The sequence below is a fragment of the Coffea arabica genome, chromosome 6c (genome assembly GCF_036785885.1).
Source record: "Coffea arabica cultivar ET-39 chromosome 6c, Coffea Arabica ET-39 HiFi, whole genome shotgun sequence".
NCBI lineage: Eukaryota > Viridiplantae > Streptophyta > Magnoliopsida > Gentianales > Rubiaceae > Coffea > Coffea arabica.
Window position 1 is genome coordinate 13,317,824 of NC_092320.1, and position 26,087 is coordinate 13,343,910.

Here is a 26,087-nt window from a genome sequence, read left to right on the forward strand (position 1 = left end):
GTGTCCAGCCTTGTGGCCAGAAGGCCCAAAACCGAATAAATTATAAGGTACTTGAAATTCGATAGTGGAGATAAATTTCTTTTCATTCAGCCTACAAGATACACAAAAGTCACATGAGAAAACAAAAGGTACTTGAAACTCTAACAAGATACACAAAAGTTACATGAGAAAACATTTTGCAATATTAGATAAATTGTAGATTTATTGTATAAGGTACTTGAAATTCCATAGTGCGAAGAAGAAAGAAATCCAGCGAACAAGCAAAGAAACACACACTCTCCTCTGACAAAATATACAAGAACAGATAATTTTGCAGTCAAAATCATGTACACTCCAAGTCTTGGAGCTGCTTGGAGGAGGTATTGAGGTTCATGGTGCAACTCATGTTGGTGGACTTTTTCTTCGTGAAAATCAACATTAGTCTCACTTTTCCATTCAACGTTGCTCGACTGGTCAGAGGGATCCAAGCGTGCTGATTCAGTTCACTTCCAAGCACATCTCCAGGCACGTTGGTAGAGGACAAGTCCACTGGAACAGCGAATTTCTTCGTTGATTTGAAACTAGCCTTTCCCTTGGGAATCGCAGCTTGCCCTACCTTGTAGTTCTGATAGAAGAATTCAACAGTGCTATCTTGGTACTTGTAGCGACCAAAGTTCGGATTCTTGACAGAGAGTTCTGCAAACATCTGGGTACTGAAGGAAGAATTTGTGGGCAATGTTGCAGCCTTGAAATCCTGAAATGTGGCCGACCTCACGCGGAATTTTGGCGTCCTAACCTTCATCACCACGAGGGAGAAGACCAATATAACAGCAGTTTGGAACACAACAAAGGCCGCACCATATGCAACATATTTCATTCGCTTCTTGCGACGCTCTTCCCTTTGGGCGACCGAGGCCAACTCTTCATCCCCTCGTCCATGAGGATTGGCAGTTGCCGCGGCAAAAACCTTTTCTCCCCCGTTCTCTGCCATTATATTTGATGCTTTTGATCAATATTTAACAAGAGACGGTTCTAGGCTTTTTACTTGCGGCTCAACGAAAGCTGAAATTTTGTATAGCTACAGATCTAGGAAGCTTCAGTTGGTGATGAAAAAGTTTCGGCAGTCACTGGGAGTATTTATATTGTCCTATTACTGAAGACTTGCATAATTAGAACTCCTTTCTTGAATTTTTCTTGTGCAAACGAGTAATTAATGCTAAAGGCGGTAAAGGTAGGAGTAGACTTTGTAGACACGTTAAAGGGCTTTAATTTCTCGACTTTCCAGATGTTTGGGAAGTTGCCCTGAAAACCCTGATAAGCGGTTTGTTGAAATTGAGGTTGTAACTGCGGAATTGGGAGTACCATAGATTCTGTCTTGTTGATGTTGCATAACTGGTTATTCTTGGCTCTAAGTAATCTGTTGCTCTAGAATGTTTAGAAATAATTGTTTGTTTATCGTACACTTTTGGCACTCGAAACATTTATGTGGACTATTATTATCTAACCAGTAAGTTTATTATAGGACAGTCACTTTGAAAAGTTGCCATATGTAGCCAACTTGTTAGAAATAATTTCTTTGCACAAAAGCAATATATGTACAAGACTCAACTTTGATATCCACTCAATGTCTAATGACATATGAAAAAGATCATTCCAATTAAGATTCTAAAAAATTAGAAGTTTTGAGTACAAATTCTTTTGTCCTTCTTCTTGCTTTTTAAATTTCATCCCTTAGTTAATTACTAAATCTTTTTTAAAAATCATTTATTAATTTAGTGTTTTCTCCTTTCTCACTGTCACATGCATTTGCTACCAATCTGTGTAACATATGTATCACTTAAACCACGTATGACTATTTCGATTTAGTAGAATTAGTTAATCTACAGCAATTCTCAAACTTCATAATTGAAACACATCAAGCGTCCCCATCCATTAAAATACTTTGACTAAAAGATGTGTGCTCCTGGTTGTATAATAGGTATATGTATATGTACATATACAGATCATGTGATCCAAATACTTAAGAGCTAATTTGTAGAATCTAACTTTTCAAATGCATTAGAAACTTATAGTCGTTTGAATCCAATAATTTAAGTATTTAATTTCAAACTAAAATTTGTTAGGGGATTGCAAGAATCCAGAATCATTTTAGGCCAATTAAAGCAGCATTTTGCTGATCAATTGGTGAACTTTATTGAAATTCACTCTCATTGTTTGATAACCTATATAAAGGTTCTGTTTGAGCTGTATAAAAATTACAAGGCAAAATTAATGGGCCTAAAATTTTGTCAAATTAATTGAACATAGAGATGACAGATTCCTCTAAGAAACTACATTTTAAAAATATCCAAAAGAACGGGCTTGGTGTATCCTAATATGCTTCTTGAACATCTAAAGATTTTGTAATTACTGTGGAATGATCGCCCGTAACACTATATGTGTTGAAACGGAAGGTAAAGATATACCACAACATAAGCTGATATTTCTTTCTCATTCAATAAGTTTGACTGAATTTTGCCCTCTTGTCCCCTCAACTTTGTTTTAGTTTGAAATGAACCGAATAAAAACTGATTGATTATTATCTTATAGAAAGCAACCGTAAAAGCACCAAATGGTGTACATGCTAGGTCGAAGTCCAACATGAAATTTAATCTTTACGGTGTTCCAATAACTTTCCAAGGAGTTAGCTTATGCCCTTATCATAGGTGGATTTTTGGTCGTGTATTTGAATTAGATTATGATAGTTTCTAATTGGTAATTTTTTGGATGACGTAGTATGTCCAACGCACCCCCAATATCAAATTGAGCCTGTTCTTTTTCTTTTTTTTTAAAAAAAAAAAAAATTTTACTCCACTAAAATGATAAGCTCAACTAAACATGGGAACTGTCATTTCGAAATTGAGCAGAAGTCCCTTTACATACCACTTGTGTCACGGAATGTGGTTATTAATTTCGTGATTACGAGTAATTGTTGCAGATAAACTGAATAGCAATAACCTGGAAAAATCGAAAGTAGAAAGCTCATTACCAAAAGGACAAATACTGCTCTATAAAATTAGATCGTACTGCAAAAGTGTAGAAATTATTACAAGACAATAAACAAGACACATTACTCCCTCTTCAAACAACAAGTAAAAAAATTTGTAGGTAACACATGAAGACTAGCATATCTTCATCATACAAACGATAGTATTGATACAAACTGCTAGATATGTAATCAAATCATTTGCAGCTCAATTCCTGGAGCTGCCTCGATGAAGTATTGAGGTTCATGGTGCAATCCATGTTGGTGGACTTATTTTTCTTCAACATTAACATTAGCGTCACTTTTCCTTTCAATGTTGCTCGGCTAGTCAGAGGGATCCAAGTATGCTGACTCAATTCACTTCCCAATACATTCCCGGGCACATTGGCAGAGTTCAAATCCACCGAAACGGTGAATTTCTTTGTTGACCTAAAGTTAGCCTTTCCCTTAGGAACCACTGCTTCCCCTACCTTATAGTTCTGATAGAAGAAGTCAACAGTGCTATCTTGGTACTTGTAACTACCAAAATTTGGATTCTTGACAGAAAGTTCTGTAATCATGCTAGTGCTGAAGGAAGCATTTGTGGTCAATGTTGAAACCTGGAAATCCTCAAATGCAGCAGACCTTACGCGGAATTTAGGTGTCCTAACCTTCGTCACGACAAGTGCAAATACTAGTATAACAGCGGTTTGAAAGACTGCGAAAGCTGCAACATAAGCAAAGCATTTCATGCGCTTCTTGCGACGCTCGTCCTTTTGAGCCAATGAGGCCACCTCTTCATCCACACGGCCATAAGGGTTGCCTGTTGCTGAGCCATAAACCTTTTGTTCGCCGTTCTCTGCCATCGGATCCGATACTAGGTTAGTTATATTTTTGTTGGCACAGGGATGTTTAATTTTAGCTGTCTATTAATGAAGCTGAAAATGTAGATATATATGAAGAAAGGTTTAGTGGCGGATGAAATGTTTTGGCTGTCGAACGGAAGTATTTATAGTACGATAAAATAGTTGCCAGGGTTGTCCAATTTATTAGTATTGATTACTTAGCCTTGTGAAGAACCGCAACTAGGGGTGTAATCGAGTCGAGTCGAGCTCGAGTATTGCTATACTCGAGCTCGACTCGACTCATATACACCAAAGCTCGAGCGAGTCCAAAAAATCGATACTCGAGACTCGACTCGAAAAATTTTCTTTAGGCTCGAGGCTTGACTCGATACTCAAGGCTCGAAAATTTTTTTCATTTTAGGTCTTTTTACAATTATGTTATTACTTTTTTCCCATTATAGGATTTTATTATAAAGAAAGATATATTGTAAATTTCATATAATTTATACCCATAATGGTTATTTTATAATTATAATACATATATATTATTTAAATTATAAATATATTATTTAAATAACTCCGGCTCGTCGAGCTACTCGACTCGACTCGAGTTGGACTATTTCGACTCGAAACTCGACTCGATTTTCATTCGAGCTACTCGAAACTCGGCTCGAACTCGGTCAACCCGAGTTCGAGCCGAGTCGTTGACCGAGCTAGTAGCTCGACTCGCGTACATCCCTAACCGCAACTACCTGTTCTGTCCACCTTTCTGTCTCATTTTTTATTATATTACTATTTTTTTTCATAAATATTATGTTTTAATTTTTTTTATTTTCTTAAAATCTAATAACTATTAATTAAATAAAAAAATAAATACAAAAGTTTCAAAAAATAATATATAATAGAAAATTAAAAAATAAAACAAAAACATTCATTAAAAAATATTATTTTTTATGCATTTTGATTTTTTGTGTACGTTAAATTTTGTATATTAATCAGTTAATAGTGATTGAATTTTAAGGAAACAAAGAAGAACTAAACTATATAATATATATATATATATATATATATATATGAATAAGAAATAATAATATAATAAAAAGTGAAATAAAGTGTAGCACAGGAAATGGTGGAACAGAAAATCCGTTGCGGCGAAGAACTCCAACGTTTAAGATTTTCTCTTTCTTGTGAAAAGAAAACGAGTGACTTAAAGCTAACGGCAAAGGCAGGAGGAGACTTAGCAAAGCCAGTTCTCGAGTGTTTCCTTTGAACACGCTCTTAACGGCTTTGATTTGTTGACTTTCCCAAGTTTCCAGATATTAGGAAGTTGCCCTGCAGAAGTCTACCAGATAAACATTTGATTTGAAGTTGGGAGTCACGCACCATTGAGTCAATGACTAATTCACAGCCACTTAATTCTGCCAGTGTTGACTGCTGGGTACGATTTCTAGAAGCATTAACTCAAAAATGTCTCGTAAGTTCTCCTTTACAGCTGCCTAGACAGATTTCAAAACTAGTTATCATCTAACGTAGTTTTCTAATATCTTTTTTTATCTATTAAAAAATATATGTTTTAAATTAATTAATATCACATCGATCGGTCAGACATCAGTAATGCTAGTAAATTCAACTGAATTTATTTTCAATTTCGGAATCCTCTCTTAGTGTGACCGTATTCGTAATATCTAGGAAAATTCAGGAAAACCCAAGCTCCCTATTTCCCAATTTCATTTAAATATTGAATCTAGTGACTGAGAGCAAGTTTTGGAAAATTACATTGGTCGTGATTTTATATGAACTCAAAAATCTGTATAAAACGTACGATTGAGGCAATACACCCCAAGGGTTCAACGAGCATTTCTCCCTAGAAGTCTTCCCTTTTAACAAGTCATCATCTACATGAACATGACATGCCCAAAATCTAAAGAACGCCTAATTAGTTAACGATTGTCTCGATAGTTAGGCAAGTGGTTCTCCTCAAAAGCAATGGGTATTTTATTCAAAAAAAAAAAAAGTCCTTTATTTTTCAGAAAAGCGCAAGTAGAAAGATTTTTTTTTTTCAGTTTACGTTGAGCTTAATTATCTTTGAGCATTGGAAAATTTAACTTCTTATTGCTTGTTTTAGCATTATATACTTTGCTTGTTTTAGCATTATAGACTTGAAATGTTTTCTTAATTGTACTCCCTCCATCCCACTTTGATGGTCCTGGTTGTTTTTTCACACAGTTTAAGAAAAAATAGTTAACTTTGTTGGAACAATCAATTTAGGTAGCTATTTTTCTAAAATACCCTCACATTAATTAGAGTATAACTTTATGAGAACTTGAATTGATGGTAAAAAAGAATTAACTCTCATTAAATGGGGTAGGTTTATAGTAACAACAACTTACATTGAATAAGGGTATTTTAGGAAAATTAAAATACAACTACATTCTTTAATTGGAAACTGAACTACAATTTGGGACAGACGTAAAAGAAAAAAATAGGACTATCAAAGTGGGACGGAGGGAGTATCTAATATTCGAATTTACTATTAGAAAAAAATAATCCTTTGAAAATTGGAAGCGCCTTTGAGAAATCAGTAACACTACTATTTATAGCACCATCCTTCGCTGGGAATAACTTCTAGCCGTATTTAGACAGAAATTGGCAGCAGTAATCTTCAACCAGAAGTGGAAACCTCAGTCAATGACAGAAAAGCGGTTTACAAGACCAAAGGGATAATATTCACTAAAACATTTGAACTGAAAAATAGTACATACTACAAATAATGACTAATTGGAGATTGGAGTAAACTACGTTACTCTCCCAAACAATCACAAATAAAAGACTTTCTATACAAAATATCACCAATAGAAAAATATGTTACATTAGGATAAACTAGGACGAGGGTACTTGATGAAATCATTTGCATTCCAAATCCTGGATCTGCCTAGAAGAAGTATTAAGGTTCATGGTGCAATTCATGTTGGTGGACTTGTTTTTCTTAAAAATCAACATAAGTGTCACTTTTCCTTTTAACGTTGCCCGGCTAGTCAGAGGGATCCAAGGTTGTTGCCTGAGTTCATTTCCTAATACGTCTCCCGGCACATTGGCAGAGTTCAAATCCACTGGGACAATGAATTTCTTGGTCGACTTGAAATTAGCCTTTCCTTTGGGAGAAACAGCTTCTCCTACCTTATAGTCCTGATAGAAAAATTCAATATTGGTATCTTGGTACTTGTAGCGACCAAAATTTGCGTTCTCGACGGAAAGTTCTGCATTCATCCTTGCGCTGAAAGAAGCATTTGTGACCAATGTTGAAACCTGGAAATCATCAAACGTGGCAGATCTTACTCGGAATTTAGGGGTCCTGACCTTCATCACAACGAGTGCAAAGACCAGTATAACAGCTGTTTGAAACACAGCGAAGGCTGCAACATATGCAAGACACTTCATTCGTTTCTTGCGACCCTCTTCTCTTTCAGCAATTGAGGCCGCCTCTTCGTCATAGGCCTTTCGTTGCTGACCGTTCTCTGCCATTGATTTTGACAATCTATTTGCACGAGATTTTTGTTTTGATAGCTTGCTGCTGCGGGTAGAATATAAAGGTGAACGAAGCTTTTAGTGGGGATGGAAAACTTTAGGCAGCCTGTATTTATAGTGTCATAGTACTATGACGAGGTATGAGATTTGGCGATAAGATTTCCGCATCAGGAGATAACTTTTTTGAAGTTTTCTTGAGAAAACGAGTGACTTTTGCTTAAGTCAGATTTTGTAAAATTTCTCTTGTCGTATACGCGCTTGAGAGATTTTCAACTTGGTGATGTTCCAGAGAGCAGGAAGCTGCCCGGCAAAAGTACTCAAGAAGGACCCTAGAAACCATTAAATATTCTTTCTTTCTAAAGCTGGAGACTATTTTTAGATTAATAATTCAGAAATAATTATAGATAGACAAAGAATAAAAATTCAACAAGAAGATTGACAAAAGTTCTTGGAGCAAGTCTGAGGCTCTGGGTCTTTTTGGTTACAGAACCAGAGTTTTTTTTTTAAATTATAGATAGTTAAATAAAATTTTCCGAAATAATTATAGATAGTTAAAGGATAAAAATTCAACAAGAAGATAGACAAAAGTTCTTTGAGCAAGTCTGCAACTCTGGATTTTTTTTGGTTATAGAACCAGAGTTTTTTTTTTTTAAAGAAAAAAATTTACAGAAAAGAAATACGTTATGCTATAAAGGTTTATTGGACACTTAATTTTCAACTAGTAATTTTTCTTTTTGGGAAAAACTTAAAATTTAGTCTTCAATTCTCATTATCAATGATTTATTCCGGAAATAATTAGTAAAATACCCACGGATTAAGCCACTTTTTGGTTATTTGCCTAAGCGATGTTATTGTAGAGAAGGTATTCGTTCAGTCACATTAAGTGGCGATCGATCGCCTTAAGCTTAATGAATCAAATATATTGCCTATGTTCAAATCGATTTTCACATTGAAAAGATCCTATCTGCCATTCAAAGCAATCAGCTATTCTTGTCAACCCTTTCCTCCATTCTGTTTTTTCATTAGAACATTTTCATTACGAGTTACAAGATCATGGGAAGTTGATAGCAGTGACACACTATTTGGTAGCATGTGATACTATGCCTTTTTATTTGTCTTTGTACGATTTCCACATCCATATAACATAAACTGTGAAATGAGCCTCTAAAATTATAAGGTCTTTCAATTTTACCCCTTAAATTGAAGTAAAAAAAAAAAATCAATCAATTCATCTTTTGTTTACACACCATATATATGCTAGGAAATCAAGAGATTTTGGTACACATTATTGCATTTGTATGCTTAATAGAAAAAAGGTACAAAAAGTTTATGGGTAGCCAAAAAATTACCTTGAAACCACAGCATATAAGTATTTTTTTTCATTTCAGAGTCCTATCTTTTTAACGTAATTTCCAGAATTCTTGGCGCAAACCTCAGAATGGTAAACTGCTTCAAATTTTGGTATTTGTCTATAACTTCTTTTCTCAAAATTTTGAATAATACCGGAATTATACGGTATGACAATTCTTCTAGAACATGGAAGATGGATCGTAATGAGCGACGGGCGAACATTTTAAGCAAGCCACTTATGGAATATATTTGCTTAGTAAAACAATAAGGGGGGAGATCGATAGCCGTCAAGAAACATGCACTCTCCAGTCTCGCCTCAGACAAATCAACAAACAAAAGAATTCGTATATTATAATAAATTCATCCAAGGAAATCTATGGAAGCGATGCATGATATTAACCAGAAAAACAAAAAATAAAAAAGGAATCAACATGACAAATTATGAGCACTTCAAATCTTGGAGCTGCCTGGATGAGATATTGAGGTTCATGGTGCAATTCATGTCGGTGGACTTATTTTTCTTGAAGATCAACATTAGCGTCAATTTTCCCCTCAATGTTGCTCGGCTAGTCAGAGGGATCCAGGCGTGTGGACTCAATTCATTTCCTAGTACACCCCCGGGCACATTGGCAGAGGATAAATCCACCGGAATGACGAATTTCTTGGTTGATCTGAAATTAGCCTTTCCCCTGGGAACCACAGCTTCTCCTACCTTGTAGTTCTGATAGAAGAATTCAATAGTGCTATTCTGGTACTTGTAGCGACCAAAGTTTGCATTCTTGACAGAGAGCTCTGCAATCATCTTGGTGCTAAAAGAAGCATTTGTGGTCAATGTTGAAACCTGGAAATCCTCAAGTGCGGCAGACCTCACGCGGAATTTAGGCGCCCTGACCTTCATCACCACAAGTGCGAAGACCAATATGACTGCTGTTTGGAACACAGCGAAGGCTGCAACGTATGCAAAACATTTCATCCGTTTCTTGCGACGCTCTTCCCTTTGAGCCACTGAGGCCATCTCTTGATCATATGCCATTGATTTTGATTCTTTTTGGTGCTGGAATGTATCTATTTGCACGAGATGTTTGTTGAATTGTTTTGATTGCTTGTTGCTTGGCGAAGTATATAAAGATTGAACGAAGCTTTTAGCGGTGATGGAAAAGTTTAGGCAGTCTCTTGGGGTGTTTATAGATTTATAGTGCTAAAGAGAGGTGTTTATATATTGATGTTAGTTAGAGGTCCACTTTTTTTGAAGTTTTCTTGTGAAAGCAAGTGAACTTTTCTGCTAAAGTTAATAATGGCTTCGTAAACTTGCTATTGTAGTTTACGCGCTTACGAGGTTTTGACTTATTTGATGATCCAGAAGATAGGAAGTCGCCCAACAAGACACCAGTATGATTTTTTTGAAAATAAGATTGCTTATCCAGTTTGCGGTGGATTTGGGGCTTTGAGGAGTGTTAATGCGCCACTATGGTATTACAGAACCTTCTTTATGTTTTATCCCCTTTTGGGGTGATGCTCGTCTTTCGTTTTCCTTAACAATGGGATATAACTCAATTTTCTTCTTAGCATATATAAACCCGAATGGGATACTACAGAAGAAGTTTGCAATTCTGGTAACCCCCTTTCCCATTTGTTTTAGCAAGGAAAAAAAGTAAAATTATTTTCATATATATATATATATATATATTGCACTTAAAAATATAATATCTTGTCCATTGCCTTAGTATACATCGCAAGTATATTGGATTAATGTAATACTGCAACATTGTTAGATGACCGAAGACATAAAATTCCTAAAAGAAAAAAATTGCATCAAGTTAAACTAATTGTGTTGCACGTAAATTTTTTGACCTCTAAAACATCTAAAGGAATTAAATTCTAAAATCGCCCTCTAAATTGCAAGAAAGTGTCATTTTAGCCTCTCCAATTGTAACTCTTTCAATCTTACCCTCTTAATTGATCTTCTTCACTTCATGGTTAATTTTCTATATTCATCAAACATGTGAAAGGCCAAAAAAAAAAAAAAACATTTACAAGGCCATTTATTTTAATTTTTTTTATATTAACTAAGCATTTGAATTTTAAAATTGTTCAAGTTGCAAAAAGCACTTGCTGAAGTTTCCAACAAAGCTACACATCAGAGAATGACCATTTAGAAAGCAAGTTTATTAATACCTCCTTGATGATGATTTTCAATGCACTAGTAATGCCTAAAATATGCCAAAGATTCATTTTAAAGAGTAGAGTGAATTTTTAACCAAAAAATAAAGTTAGGTGACTAGACCATGCCAAATTAAATAGTTTAGTGATTATTTTTGACGTTTACGCTATTGTAATATTAACCTTAAGAAATCATTTTGATATTAAGCACTTGCCCACCCTCCTAAGCTTGAAAAATGATATTTGGTAGATATGTTATTTACAATTTACATTTGCTCAATAAAAAATTTGAAAATCTTATATAAACAAAGACAATCAAGCTAAAAATTGTCTATCTATTGTTATGAGTTTAAATAAGACTTGTTTATCTATCAAATCAAATGCAGATAAACTTTTCAATATTATGCTAATCAAACTAAATTCGAACCAAAATAAAATGTTTCTAAATGCAAAGGATAGGGGATTCTCTTTTTACTTCATAAAAGGTGGAATGCTGATATAGTATAGTTCACTCAGAAAAAAATCTACACGATGATAAAATATTTTTCAATGAGAAAATTCCAAGTTTATAACATCAAAGATTACACAACGGATTAGATTTAAAATTTCCATTAAAATCCAGAAAAAATTGTAAATTAAGCCTCTAGAATTGTAAGCCTTTCGGTTATACCCCTTAAATTGATTATCTTCATCAATTAAAATTTTTTTCTTTAAACAACATATACAAGGCCGTTACTAGTGGCTCTAGCACACACACCCTATGTGTGTGCTTCATTAAATTAAAAAGCAAAAACTTAAAAAAAAAAAAAAAAGGATGGGTGGCCTTAAAACTACCTTGAGACATTCTAGAGCTAGGAGGTCATTGCTTATAATATGATCTGGTGTGAGCGCCTTGTACCATTTTGTCCTTTCCTATAAAGATAATGTTCGTATTCAAAAGGGGAGAAAAAACTATTTATAAGATGGAATATATTGCTCTGGCTTTATAAATTGGAAAGACATCTTTCTTATATTACTACTCTGATCAAGTAGCAAAAAATCACTCGCAGAAGTTTCTAAAGAATGCGACAATAATTGAAGCCAAAAGCATACGAAGTTCGATGCTTACTAGAAAAATCCAAGAGTGAAGGAAAGCTGACAAAAAATTGTGTTACCCACGTCATGTAACTTATATTTTCTTTTTTTTTGCGCTTGAGCAGCTTAACTTCTGCAAATCAAATTTTACGTATGGCTTTATTCTTACAGAATACCCAAACTAATTCTCCAGCTGCAGCTCAAAAATGGAAAAAAAAAAAAAAATTTTGTCCAGCTGCCATGCCCATATTTTATGTATTTTTTTTTCACCTAATTTCCAAAGTACGAATCTCTGGGGTAAATTAAACATGCTTGGCGAGCCCTCAGATTATTATATCAAATGTTATATTTGTTCATTATTGCTTTTTAGGTAGAATATTGAAATAATGCTGGCATTGTATCTGTACTGAAATTTTTCCAAAAGAAGGAAGAAAGGGAGCCACTGAATAATAGGGGAAAATGTTAAGGCAAGCAAATTATTGTATTTACAGAAGCGACCAGGGGCGATAGCCGTCAAGAAACATGCACTATCAAGTCTCCCCTCAAACAAATAAACAAACAAATTAAAGAATCATCTACTCTAAATACGACATCCAAGGGAAAAAAAAAAAAAACAAAAGACAACAGAGGCAATCAATTTGGCAAATTATGAACACTTCAAATCTTGGAGCTGCCTAGATGGGATATTGAGGTTCATGGTGCAATTCATGTTGGTGGACTTATTTTTCTTGAAGATCAACATTAGCGTCAGTTTGCCTTTCAATGTTGCTCGGCTAGTCAGAGGGATCCAAGCGTGTGGACTCAATTCATTTCCTAGTACATCCCCGGGCACATTGGCAGAGGACAAATCCACCGGAACAACGAATTTCTTGGTTGATCTGAAATTAGCCTTTCCCCTGGGAACCACAGCTTCTCCCACCTTGTAGTTCTGATAGAAGAATTCAATAGTGCTATTCTGGTACTTGTAGCGACCGAAGTTTGCGTTCTTGACAGAGAGCTCTGCAATCATCTTGGTACTAAAAGAAGCATTTGTGGTCAATGTTGAAACCTGGAAATCCTCAAGTGCGGCAGACCTCACGCGGAATTTAGGCGCCCTGACCTTCATCACCACAAGTGCGAAGACCAATATGACTGCTGTTTGGAACACAGCGAAGGCTGCAACGTATGCAAAACATTTCATCCGTTTCTTGCGACGCTCTTCCCTTTGAGCCACTGAGGCCACCTCTTGATCATATGCCATTGATTTTAATTCTTTTTGGTGCTGGAATGTGGCTATTTGCACGAAATGTTTGTTGAATAGTTTTGATTGCTTGATTCTTGGCGAAGTATATAAAGCTTGAAGGAAGCTTTCAGCGGTGATGAAAAAGTTTAGGCAGTCTCGTGGGGTATTTATAGATCCATAAAACGTGTACCAAAGAGAGGTGTTTATTGATGTGTTAAGAGGTCCGCGCTTAGGACAACTATTTTGAAGTTTTCTTGCGAGAACAAGTGAACTTTTGCTGCTGAAGTTAAAGACTCTGTAAACTTTTTGATCTCGTCCTATACGCGCCTGCAAGTTTTTTGACTATAGCTGCCCAGCAAGGCTTTAGTATGATTTTGTTGAAAATAAGATCATTGCCCATCCAGTGTCGGGTGGATTTGGGGTTTTTGTTTTGGGGGGGGGGGGGGGGGGGGGGGGGGGGGGCGGTGTTATATATAATTCTCTAAACAAAAGGAAAGAGTGTGAAACAGGCAAGAAAAAAAAGAGAGAGAGAGAGAGAGAGAGAGAAGAAGAGAAGTTCCTTTCATCAAATGTAAATCCAAATTTCTTTTGGGTAGCAAAATACATACGGATCGGATCAATCCACTTTTCACCTAGTTGCTTGAACGGGTGGTGAGCTGTTGCACAAAAAGTGGTATTCCAGATGCAATTCAGGTGTAATAACTCAATTTTCTCTTAGCATATAAAATTCCTCTTGATGCTACACAAAATGTTTTCTAGTGAGAGACTTCCAAATTTATATAATCAAAGATTACAAAATGAGTTATTTTTAAAACTGCCATTAAAGTACAGAAAATGTGTGAAGTCTTTCAATTATACCCCTTAAATTGATTTACTTCATCAATTAAATTTTTGTGTTTGAACAACATACACAAGCTAGCCATTACTAAACGATTAATCGAGAGAGAGAGAGAGAGGAGAGATGGGTGGCCATAAAACTACCATGAAACATTCTATATATGAAAGTCACTGCTTACAATGTGTACAGAGAAATGCAATTTTTGGTTCCCGATATTGGCTTATGTGCTAAATTGGCTCCTCAAGTTTCCATCAAAACTAATTGGGTCCTCAAAGTTTCTCATTTTAAGTAAATTTAGGACCACTGACTGAAAATCATAATAATTAACTATCAAAATCAAATTGTTATTACTCAAAAGTGTTCATTTTGCAATTTTTCTTCATAATATTTTAAGTAATTATAATTAGCATTTTAAGACAAAATGGAATGTGAATTAATTAAATAAAAAATAGATGTGTTCCAATTAGTTGAAGAAAATGAGAAAATTTTGGTGTTAATAAATAACTTTATTAATTACTACTAAACAAATTCTTCCATGACTAGTGGAATAGGTTGTAAATTGGTAGTTCGTAATGGTGATTTTAAAAAAATTAGTGAATGTAAATATCTATATGATGTGTTTTTTGGAAATTTTTTTTTTAAAAAAATCCCTTATATTTTTTATTATCTTTCTTACCTATTAAAATTCCAGGTTCCAATAGTAAAGTTTTAAAATATTTATTTTGCTATTTGTACACATTGATAATTTTATTGAATGATTAAAATAATTCTACAATATCAACTTCATCTTAATTGATAACCTGTTGAAATGTGAAAAAAAATTGTCAACCTAATTTACATATAGTATAGATTCTTATGTTTTAAAAGGATATTTAAATAAATGTTTAGTTATTAATACTAGTAAAAAAATGACAGACTTGTTATCAATTAATTATTTATAATTTAAAACAATAAATACACACATAATGCTAAATTTGAAACTAACTATACAAAAGGGGAAGAAACCTGTGAGAAATAGTTGGATGAATAAATGAGATAAAAATGAAAAAACAACAAGAAGTTTGATTCATTTTTGCACTTTTTTTAAACAAAAGTTTGACCTAGTTCATATTTCATTTCATCCTAAAACCACAGTATAACTATTTAAAACTTAATAGACCGTAATGATTCAAATTCAAAACATTTTTGGGGAGCAAAAAGGCATAATCAAAGTTGTTGACTAATTAAAATTTGTTTTTTTTTATCACTTTTTAATGTTTAATTTCCGTCAATTGTCCGAAATGTATCTAAAATCAGAAATTTTAGAGACCAAATTTGTTTTGATGAAAATATTATAGACCTAACTACTTGACACACGCGCCATACATTGGGAACTAAAACTACATTTTCGCATTAAATGTGTTCTGGTGTGAGCGCCTTGTACTATTTTATCCTTTTGGGTGAAGGTTATATGGGAATTCCAACGAGTGAAAAAATCATTTATGTGGAATATATTCCTCTAGCTTTACAAATTGGATGGACATCTCTCTTAAATTACTAGTATTTGATGAAGTAGCAAAAAATCACTCCCGGAAGTTTGTGATGGCTTACGTGTTATGATTTGAGTTGGTAAGGAGAGAGAGAGTAGAAAAGAGCAGAATTCTTACTGCGAGAAATGAGTGAGCGTACAATTTGAATATTCTCAGATGCGTCCTAGTGTACAGAAAGCACTTTATTAGTTATACAACGTATCTGCCCTATATTTCCTTCAATCAATCTGCTTTGGTGATACCTAACTGTTACAATTAACAAACCAACTGCTAGTAACGGCTGGTCCCACTAATTGCTAACTAACTTCCGGCTGGCGTTGAAATTCCGTGTCATAACAGTACGTTACAGCTGCATGAGACTTCCTAAAACAACCGACTTCAGTTAAATGCTGATGAAGTTCGATGCATCCCAGAAAAACCCAACGGCGAAGGAAAGCTGACAAAAAATTGTACGTATTAGGCACGTCACGCAACTAGATGTTCTTTAGTTCCTTTTTCTTTTTGGGGAACATGTTAAAGGCAAGCAACTTATTGTGTATATCACTTTGTAAAACGGTACAAAGGACACAGAAACCCACCGGAGGAGCTAGCCGGCTGTCAATACCTATGCACTATCCAATCACCACTTGGGATTCTTAGTGACATGTTTTCTATGCCAACTCAATGTCATCAATAGTGTTGCGCCAAGTGTCATGTTATTATTTACATTTTAATTTTCTAATAATTTAACTTGGTTTGGTTTAACACAAGTGTAAATAATAACATGGTACTTGGCGCAATATTATTGGTGGCATTGGGTTGACATAGAAAACATGTCACCGAGGATCCAAGCGACAAATTATGAGCACTCCAAATCTTGGAGCTGCCTTGATGAGATATTGAGGTTCATGGTGCAATTCATGTCGGTGGACTTATTTTTCTTGAAGATCAACATTAGCATCAATTTTCCCCTCAATGTTGCTCGGCTAGTCAGAGGGATCCAAGCGTGTTGACTCAATTCATTTCCTAGTACATCCCCGGGCACATTGGCAGAGGACAAATCCACCGGAATGACGAATTTCTTAGTTGATCTGAAATTAGCCTTTCCCCTGGGAACCACAGCTTCTCCTACCTTGTACTTCTGATAGAAGAATTCAATAGTGCTATTCTGGTACTTGTAGCGACCGAAGTTTGCATTCTTGACAGAGAGCTCTGAAATCATCTTGGTACTAAAAGAAGCATTTGTGTTTAATGTTGAAACCTGGAAATCCTCAAATGCGGCAGACCTCAGGCGGAATTTAGGCGTCCTGACCTTCATCAGCACAAGTGCGAAGACCAATATGACTGCTGTGTGGAATACAGCAAAGGCTGCAACGTATGCAAAACATTTCATCCATTTCTTGCGACGTTCTTCCCTTTGAGCCACTGAGGCCACCTCTTGATCATATGCCTTCCGTGCACCGTTCTCTGCCATTGATTTTGATTCTGTTTGGTGCTGGAAATGTGCGATTATTTGCACGAGATGTTTGTTTAATTGTTTTGATTGCTTGATGCTTGGTGACGTATGTAAAGCTTGATGAAAGCTTTTGCTGGTGATGGAAAAGTTTAGGCAGTCTCATGGAGTATTTATATTTTGCAGTGCTAAAGATAGGTGTTCGTTAGAGGTCCAAACTTGGGACAACCTTTTTAAAGTTTTGTTGTGAGAGAATAAGTGAACTTTGCTGCTGAAGTTAAAGACTTTGAAAACTTTGCTTGTTCTGGTCGCATACGCACCTACAAGTTTTTGGCGCCTACAAGAAATCAGCTCTTATTGAGCCCCTTTTCCCGTTTGTTTAGCATGGAGAAATAAGTTAATTATTTTCTTATAAAGGTATTGAAAAAATATAAAGGAGGGACTAAATCCATACTCTCTTCCTAAATTTTTCTGAATCCAAATTTATGCTTCCACGATAGAAATAGTATGCCTTGCACCGTCCTTTTACCTATTTATTTCTATCTTTCAAAATTTTTTTTTAGTTTTACTCTATTCTAATTTATGTAAGCTATCGAGTGTTAGTCATTTTCCTATCCAACATTTCATAGGTTTTGAGATTTTTGGGTCTATCAATGATGTAATACATCAAACTTTGATTCTCAATATGTAACAATCAGACTTGACAAGCCTACAGCATTCCTTGTAAAATTTTTCGACAGTTGTATCTAGCTTCTCGTCAAGTTTTTGGTTACTAAAATGATCAAATGAAGTAGTACGATATCTTTTTCTATTTTTTTCACCATTAAACAATGTTATTTTTGTGATTTATTCATGTGTGAGAAATCTGTTCCTTACTGTGATCACTTTTGAGAACATACCTTTGTGTTATGGAGGCAGATAATTTTTGTTAATTTCATTATGAAAAGATAACTTTAGAATCTGCAAAAAAATAACAACTAAACTTACTAAATGATAAGGGTTTTAATGTCATATGAGTGTTTAGGATGTGGATTTAGCACAGGAAGGTGTGGATTTAATCCCTCCAAAAATATGAAAGTCTATTGGATTAGTACCTCACTAATAACTATTTACAGGACAGGAAATTGATGGAGTTATTGTCCGAAAGTCATCTTACTTAAATTTATGGTACAATTCATGTTGGTGACCTTATTCTTCTTGAAGATCAACATTAGCGTCACTTTTCCTCTTAGTGTTGCTCGGCATGTCAAAGGGATCCAAGTGTGCTGCCTCAATTCACTCCCAAGTGCATCACCTGGCAGATTGATGGAGTTAAAATCCACAGGAATAATGAAAGTTTTGGTCCATGGCATATTCGCCTTTCCTTTGGTAACCGCTGCTTCTTCCCTTACCACATAGTCCTGATAGAAGAATCCAATGGTGCTATTGCGATACTTGTAGCAGCCAATGTTTGCATTCTTGACTGAGAATTCCACGATCATCCTTGTGTTGAATGAAGAAGCATTTGTGACTAATGAGGAAATGTCGAAATCCTCAAATGTGGCAGAATTTACCCGAAAAAAATTTAGGCTTCTTGACCTTTATCAGGACGAGTGCAAAGACCAATATAACAGCAGTTTGGAACACCGCAAAGGCAGCTACATATGCAAAACACTAATTCGTTTCTTGCAACGCTCATCTCTTTGAGCTAATGATCAGGCCACCTCTTCATCCACCATTGCTTCCCTGTTCTGTGCCATTACTTGGAGGATCTAATTGAAGTATGTCCTGCATATCTATTTTAGTTTTTGGCAGGAGTGTTCTATTTTAGGTCCAAGGGTTAAGAGATTATAAATAGTCTCTTAGAGTTACTTTTAGGAGGGCAGGTACATTTTGGGATACAGAAAAATTCAGAAATGTAAGGTCGGCTCAAATGCAAGAGTTGAAGATTGTCGAAATAAAATTGAGAAGTTTTTTTTACTCTTGGTCTTTATGTATTGCGTTTCAATTTTTGAATTCTTGCATCTCATAATTATTACAAGTAGCTAAATCATTAATTAGGGCAAGGGTTGTAGAGTTGATTGGTTTACTTATGGATTAATTTTGATATTTATGAACTAATTGTTTAATCTTATGCCCATGATTTGGACCTTTTGATTTAATTTATATTTCTATACTTGATGCAATAGGAGTAATTATATGTGGTTTGTGTGAAGAACTGAAATGTGACATACAACCGTGCACTAAAGGGAGAAACGCAAAAAAGTCTAGATTCGAGATATATTTGGAATCTATTTGATGACACCTCTAATTACTTGCACTCTTAAAGGAGATAATTGAATTTCATTTGTGCATGATCTTAATTGTTGTTCATGGTAATCAAAGTGATCTGGTAATAAATCAATTGACTCTTCCTAGAAGAAACTTGTAGCCCTAATTTCTTTTTGATTTAGCAATAATCATTCTTCATTCATTCAGTTTCATTTATTTGTTTTTCATTGAAATAATATATTAAATATTTATTCCTGTAGGTTTAACTTCTGAAATACTCCAAATGATTATTACTATGGTTAATCTTGTACACTTGCAGAATTCTATCAATGAATTTCGTTGGTCGCTTAATTAATGAGAAGGTGCTAAAAGAAAAGCTAATTCAGTGTGATGGAAAAGTTTGAGAAGTCACATGGACCATATATGGTCTTACCTTGCATAGAAGGATAGCAGATTTTCTAATTAATTAGTGTTAGTTGGAATTGCTTAGGACTACTTAATTGAAGTTTTCATCCGAAAAAGACTTGAGTGTATATTGGGTCCGAAGCACCGAATGGTTTGTTGACAACTTGACATCTTGTCACGCGTTTAAAGGCTGTGATCTCTTGATTTTCTAGATAGCTGGAAGTTACGTAATAAATTCGAAAGCGCTAGGTTTTATGCAACGAAAAATCGTTCAAAATCTTCGTCAAATAAATTTTTTCATCCTTCAGTTTTTAAATATTAACTTTACATTTCTTACAAATTCAAATTAATAAAACTTGGTTTCAATTTAAGTTTTCGACCACTTGTTACTTTGAAATCACCACGTGATGCACATGGAGTCATTTTTTATGTATAGAAAAGTTAGATTCCGCAAAAATGAATATGGATTAAGTCAAAACTCACTTTTTTTTAAGTAAAAGAGTAAATATGATTTAGGTCCAATGCTACCTTTTTAGAACTAAAAATGAATATATTTCTAGTCATTTGTTTAATTATAAATGATATTTAACATTTTTTTTCCCTTAAAAAATGCTCATATATAGGTTACGTGATGGATTCAAGGTAAAAATTAGTCAAAAAAACTAGGTTGGAACCAAAATTTATCGCCTTGATTTTGTAAGAAATGAAAATTTACTATTTTAAAAGTGAACGATGAAAAAATTCATTTAACGAAATGTGAGAGACATTTTGAACGATTTTGCCTATATGTAATCTAGATGAGTTCGTTATCCAGGTCTCCTATGTGGTGCTTTCTAATTGGTGAGTCCTTTTCTTTCTTTTCTTTTTTTTTTCCCCGAGATATGAATCATATGTTTCCAAGGTAATTGATTGGGAAAAAAAAACTCCTAAGTTTGTCATTCAAGATGAGAATAATTTTAGAAAAGATGACAGGGCGTAAAACTTTTCTAAAATAATTGCTACCATTAAATTAGATGGGTGCGCACCCGTATAGATTTAGGAAAGGTATATAGTATAATATTTGTTTATTGATGAGAACTGAATCACCATTAAATTAGATTGAGTGCGTATTCGTATAGATTTAAAAAAGTCATATAGTAAGAAAATGATGGAACGTAAGATTTAAACATTTGACCTCTTATCTCGCCAAGACATTTAGGTCATTGGTGGCGGTGAACGGCCCAAACGACTGTCAACTATTGGTTTCTGTATATTATTGTAAGACATACCAAAGTTTGGCCGGTTTAAAAGTGATAATGGTCCCAGTCTTCCACAGATGACCTTCTATACTGTAATTCCAAGACCAAGTTGGTAGGACCATTAGATTTGACTTTGGACTTGAACACCAAATATGGAAATTTTAGCTTTTTTTTTTTAAAAAAAATATCATAATTTCATTAAAATTTGCACTAATAGTAGATCAAATTATATCATCAAACATAACATATATATATATATATATAAAGCAAATATGAAGGATAGATGCTACAGATTTAAGAAACAGATAAAACAGATCTAATGGGCTTTGTTTTGTTTCACATGATGCACCTCAGAATAAATGTTCAAATGACTATTGGAGATATTCTTATTAGTTATGGGCAACTTAATTGCAAAGGAAGTTTTGAAATTTTCTTAAACTATAAGCACTGATTTGGGGCAACAATGAACGGCAACGTCGTAATTAGCACAGGAATTCTTCTTTCGCTTCAGAAATTACAGCAATTTTAAAACAGAACATAATGGCAGTAGAACTTTTCCAGGCATTTGAACGGCAACTTCATAATTAGTACAGCAATTTTAACTTCTTTCGCTTAAGAAATTACAGCAATTTTAAGACAGAAGTACGGAACATAATGGAGAGAGCAACTTCACAAGGAATAAATTAAACTTGACAAAAACAAAATATATCAACACCACACACCAAGTCATTACAACAATTTTGAAAATGAAACCCAATGGAGGAACTTGTTAACGAGGAATATATTAGGAAACAACCAAAGTACTTGTATCACGACCAAGTCATCTTGCTAGCATAACGAACTATAGGGGAGTATATCAAAGACTTTCCAAACCAGCTGTTGGAAAATCGTGATCAATCAATACAAATATCTTCAAGCTCCCTTGTCTTTTTTCAAATAGAAGCGTCTTTTTTGACAATTCTAACGTAGATTTTCAGTGTAACTTGAACCGAATGTGTGGAAAGTCAAGTAAAAACAATAACTGCAGAGCGCGTTATTGGCAGGAAAACTTTTGAGGGCTGATGTAGAAATTCCTTAACTTTGGGCATTGGTTATACGAGAATTCTTCAACAAAAGGAGCTCTCATGCTAATTCAATTCATCTATAAATGCTCCATTTCACTGCTAAAGTTTTTCCATCACCACCAGCTAAACCTTCAACATCTTCTCATTAAGCAAGGGAAAGCCAATACACCCCACCAAAAAAAAAAAGAAAGAAAGGTTTACTCCTGATTCATTCCCACTTTTATTCAAGCACCAAAGTTCATGGCAGCGAACGGAGAGCACAAGATGAGCGGCGCACCACCAGCAGTCAATCCTTATGGCCGAGTGGATGAAGAGTTGGCCTCGGTAGCTCAAAGGGAAGAGCGTCGCAAGAAGCGAATGAAGTATGTTACATATGGTGTAGCCTTTGTTGTGTTCCAAACTTTTGTTATATTGGTCTTTTCCCTCGTGGTGATGAAGGTTAAGACGCCTAAATTCCGCGTAAGGTCTGCCACAGTTGAGGATCTCCAGGCTACAAATGCTAACTTCAGTGGCAATATGCATGCAGAACTCTCTGTCAAGAATGAGAACTTTGGTCGCTACAAGTACCAAGAAAGCACTATTGATTTCTTCTTTCAGAACTACAAGGTAGGGGTGGCTGCGATTCCCAAGGGAAAGGCTGGTTTCAAATCAACTAAAAAGTTCACCGTTCCAGTGGATTTGTCCTCTGCCAATGCCAATGTGCCCGGAAGTGAACTGAATCAACACGCTCTGATCCCTCTGACCAGCCAAGCAACGCTGAACGGAAAAGTGAGGCTAATGCTGATTTTCACGAAGAAAAAGTCCACCAACATGAATTGCACCATGAACCTCAATACCTCCTCCAAGCAGCTTCAGGATATAAGCTGCAATTAGAGACCTTCCCATGATCTCTAGTATCCAACTTTAGTAGTGTTTTTAAGTGTTTTTTTTTTTTTTTCCATGAAGAGAGGTATAGTACTGTTACAAATTCTTTTATTCTTTTTGTTTGAGGGGAGAGAGTAGCTAGCCAGCGTCTGTGTTTGTTGCTCTGGCCCCCAACTTTTGTGGTCGATATGTATTACTTTTACAGTTCAAACATTTATACGCTATACTTCTTTCTGTTATTAGTAAGTAAAGTGCTTGTCTAGATTACGCTGCTATGTATGTTCTTTTTAGCCCTCATGTTGTTGTCATCTTTTCTTGAAATCATAAGGCATCATATATAGTAATATAATGACCTCATCATTTCATGAATAAATATCACGAATTATTCAAAAATCGGAATATAAGTAGTTTTTTTTTTTTTTTTTTTCTGTTTTGACTCCCTGTGTTCACTCTTTCTGTGCCGATTCTGCCATATTATTTGGAAATGATTAAACATCTCTTTATATTTTATATTTAAAGCATAAAATATATTCTTCTTTAAAATATATCATATTCTTCTCATAACTGCTATGGCTATACTCTTCCCATTCATATTAATCAGCAAAAATCACCAAAATAACCTTCTTTCTTTAAAACAAAAATACTTCCATTTTTAAGCCTAATAAAATTTATCAACAAATTATTTTTTGCCCTTTAGCGTACGTCTTTGCCACTAGTTTGAAGAATGTGGAAACATTACAAAGGTTTGATTTGATGTGAAAGAAACAATAATATGACAACTTGAAAAGAACATGTGGGCTGCAAGTAACGATACAAGGTCCCCATTTCGGCCTCATATGTCATTCTCAATATAAGGCCCCCATTGTCAGTTTGATAAATCTCGTGGTACTAAATCGCCAAGGTAAATCCAATATCTTTGGGCTGAATCACATAAGGCCCAATACTGGAGAACTCTCAATCGGAATTTGATTCTTGCGGTATTTACAGGTGCTTTATAATTTATCGTCAACATATAGATAGATAGGCACAAGAAGAATCTGTTGTCGAACATTTTGATCCAAATTTGGAGGAACATTCTTTTCCTCGTAGCAAATTGATTTTATCGTGGCAGGGAATGGAAAACTTTTTTGGCACTTTTATTAGCATAAATTAGATAACATTTTGTAAAGTTTGCCATAATTAGATTGGCCTTGTTGTTCTCTGTTGTTTCAGATTTTACAAAATCTGATTTTAGAAAATAATCAGAATCAGCAAATGCTACTATTTAGGTGACGATAGATTTTAACATTTTCTATTATTAAAAAATCTATAATCAGAATACAAAAACAACCGAAATATCACAAAAATTAATTATCCAAAATCAAAATTTATAATCAGTCAAAATAATCAATGAAGAACAAGCCCATAGTATATCTCTTTTCCTGCTTGCCCTCCTGGCTTTTCTAATCCAAATTCTGCCCTGCAAGAAAAATATCTCGTTTGATTTCTGTGGTTATATGGCGTATTTCACTATTTAAACTTGCACACCACATCACATAAAATTTTCCTAGAAATTGACCCCAACGAACAAACTTTTCCTCAGACTTCAAAGTGACGCTCATGCATTTTCTAGAGCGGCGAGATTATTAGAACTCAACAGCTACAGGGAATTATTTTTTAAGAATAATGATAATAACATGAGAAAAAAAAATAGTTGGAGAGACAGCTCGAATCGTTCAAAATCTTATATCACTTAGACCCTGTTTGATAACTCAATTCAGCATTTAAATTTAATGGATTCAGATCTTAAAATATATTCAGACCATTTTTATAATCAAAAATTGAACATCTGAATTAATTAAGTTGTACTGAATTTTCTAGGCAAAACTTATTCCCAAAATTAAGTGATAAGTTATTCACTTATCATTGAATGTGATATGCATTCAAATATATTAGATTTAATATTGAACAATTTAATAATTTAATGGATTCATACTTCATATTTCAGATTTTAGATTTTAGTTTTGTCAAGCGCACCCTTAGTTCTTTTTTCTGTTTTGCTCATCACTTTTCTCTTATAAAAGCTTCCATTAGGATGACTATTCGGTTTATGGTCAATTGATTCGAGTAAACAAGTGGAAAATGACTAGATATAGTGATAATTGCAAATTATTTAATATAAAGAAAGTAAAAAGAGTTATACGAGCTGTTCTAAATTTCATACTTTATAGGACAATTATACCATTAACTTGCACTATGTTTTGAATATAGAATAGCATCCTGATATGGAGATTTGTTTTAATTCATTTTAATGAAAAAAAAAAATCTGAAGTATTCGTTGACAAAACGAGTTCTTTATCATAAGCATGGCAGCTGATGGCACATACGTATATTATAGGGCTGAGACTAGAGGTTTCCAGCTATGTTTGAAGCAATAGGCGTTCATGTCTGCGCACCTCAGTTGAATTCCAGCAACCTTCTATTTTGTGTATTTTACTTTTGATGGTTCGTCAAATTATCAAAAGATGAAAAGATACAAGTTTATTACAATAAATTTTCACCTACAGATGCTATCGTTTTTTTTTTTTTTAATTTCTAAATGTATATAAAGTTACCCCAAAATGTACGTCTAATTGATACATTATTGACTCCTAATTACAAATCGCAACTAGAAGAGTAAAATGCACGACGAGGCTAAACACATCATCTAATGAGATGACAGAAGCCGGCCCTTAATGAGCTAAGCAAAGATGCATGCTCAAAATGATATGTTCTAGAGTTGACCTAAACATGTCTGATTTATCGTACGTGCCCCAAAATTTGCATGCACTGATAATTTATCTGATGCTTAACCACCTTGGCGCATGCTAAACTCTCATAGTTGACTTCATATTCGACCTAACTCATCTCTGTGCCTGCGTGCTTGTCTGTGCAACATTAATTACTCATCTTGCCCACCAAAAAAAAACAAGAAGAAGACTGTATGCCATGAAATTAACAGAAGAATGTTACTGGACAAAAAAAAAAAAAAAAAAAAGAGGATAACTCAATATTAAGATGCGAGGATTTGTACGGATAAAAATGAGAGAACCAATTATTGCAGCCGTTTGGATATCAAATTTTTTTCAAATGATATTTCGCTTACATTATAAACATATTTTCCAACCTATCTTTTATATTTTTAAAGAAATATTAATTTTTTTCCATCACAGACCAGTTCCTGGACGGGGGTCTTAGTTCTTGAGCATGTTAGTGGACGAGGCAACAGTTGAATGGCCTACTCGAAAGTTCGAAGAACAAGCGAAAAAAACCCTAATTATATTTTATTC

At 34.5% G+C, this 26,087-nt stretch overlaps 8 protein-coding genes across 8 annotated transcripts; 1 reads left to right on the plus strand and 7 right to left on the minus strand.

Moving 5' to 3' along the window:
- Positions 1-322: 322 nt before the first annotated feature.
- LOC113692960 (late embryogenesis abundant protein At1g64065-like) lies at positions 323-970 on the minus strand. The gene has a single exon (XM_027211556.1). It carries the CDS (start codon positions 968-970, stop codon positions 323-325), a length of 648 nt encoding a protein of 215 aa, XP_027067357.1.
- Positions 971-3,201: 2,231 nt separating this feature from the next.
- Positions 3,202-3,849, minus strand: LOC113692961 (late embryogenesis abundant protein At1g64065-like). The gene has a single exon (XM_027211557.1). The coding sequence runs from the start codon at positions 3,847-3,849 to the stop codon at positions 3,202-3,204; it is 648 nt and encodes a 215-aa protein (XP_027067358.1).
- A 2,883-nt stretch (positions 3,850-6,732) lies between these two features.
- Positions 6,733-7,350, minus strand: LOC113692962 (late embryogenesis abundant protein At1g64065-like). Its single transcript, XM_027211558.1, has one exon. It carries the CDS (start codon positions 7,348-7,350, stop codon positions 6,733-6,735), a length of 618 nt encoding a protein of 205 aa, XP_027067359.1.
- Positions 7,351-9,142: 1,792 nt separating this feature from the next.
- Positions 9,143-9,736, minus strand: LOC113692963 (late embryogenesis abundant protein At1g64065-like). Its single transcript, XM_027211560.1, has one exon. The coding sequence runs from the start codon at positions 9,734-9,736 to the stop codon at positions 9,143-9,145; it is 594 nt and encodes a 197-aa protein (XP_027067361.1).
- A 2,847-nt stretch (positions 9,737-12,583) lies between these two features.
- Positions 12,584-13,177, minus strand: LOC113692964 (late embryogenesis abundant protein At1g64065-like). Its single transcript, XM_027211561.2, has one exon. It carries the CDS (start codon positions 13,175-13,177, stop codon positions 12,584-12,586), a length of 594 nt encoding a protein of 197 aa, XP_027067362.2.
- A 3,187-nt stretch (positions 13,178-16,364) lies between these two features.
- LOC113692965 (late embryogenesis abundant protein At1g64065-like) lies at positions 16,365-16,979 on the minus strand. Its single transcript, XM_027211562.1, has one exon. It carries the CDS (start codon positions 16,977-16,979, stop codon positions 16,365-16,367), a length of 615 nt encoding a protein of 204 aa, XP_027067363.1.
- A 1,112-nt stretch (positions 16,980-18,091) lies between these two features.
- LOC113692966 (uncharacterized) lies at positions 18,092-18,439 on the minus strand. The gene has a single exon (XM_027211563.1). The coding sequence runs from the start codon at positions 18,437-18,439 to the stop codon at positions 18,092-18,094; it is 348 nt and encodes a 115-aa protein (XP_027067364.1).
- A 3,716-nt stretch (positions 18,440-22,155) lies between these two features.
- On the plus strand, positions 22,156-22,788 carry LOC113692967 (late embryogenesis abundant protein At1g64065). Its single transcript, XM_027211564.1, has one exon. It carries the CDS (start codon positions 22,156-22,158, stop codon positions 22,786-22,788), a length of 633 nt encoding a protein of 210 aa, XP_027067365.1.
- The last annotated feature ends 3,299 nt before the right edge of the window (positions 22,789-26,087 follow it).

What these genes read in the sequence shown, in the direction of transcription:
- LOC113692960 (XM_027211556.1), bottom strand. Translation starts at nt 970, where the DNA reads ATGGCAGAGAACGGGGGAGAAAAGGTTTTTGCCGCGGCAACTGCCAAT.
- LOC113692961 (XM_027211557.1), bottom strand. Translation starts at nt 3,849, where the DNA reads ATGGCAGAGAACGGCGAACAAAAGGTTTATGGCTCAGCAACAGGCAAC.
- LOC113692962 (XM_027211558.1), bottom strand. Translation starts at nt 7,350, where the DNA reads ATGGCAGAGAACGGTCAGCAACGAAAGGCCTATGACGAAGAGGCGGCC.
- LOC113692963 (XM_027211560.1), bottom strand. Translation starts at nt 9,736, where the DNA reads ATGGCATATGATCAAGAGATGGCCTCAGTGGCTCAAAGGGAAGAGCGT.
- LOC113692964 (XM_027211561.2), bottom strand. Translation starts at nt 13,177, where the DNA reads ATGGCATATGATCAAGAGGTGGCCTCAGTGGCTCAAAGGGAAGAGCGT.
- LOC113692965 (XM_027211562.1), bottom strand. Translation starts at nt 16,979, where the DNA reads ATGGCAGAGAACGGTGCACGGAAGGCATATGATCAAGAGGTGGCCTCA.
- LOC113692966 (XM_027211563.1), bottom strand. Translation starts at nt 18,439, where the DNA reads ATGATCGTGGAATTCTCAGTCAAGAATGCAAACATTGGCTGCTACAAG.
- LOC113692967 (XM_027211564.1), top strand. Translation starts at nt 22,156, where the DNA reads ATGGCAGCGAACGGAGAGCACAAGATGAGCGGCGCACCACCAGCAGTC.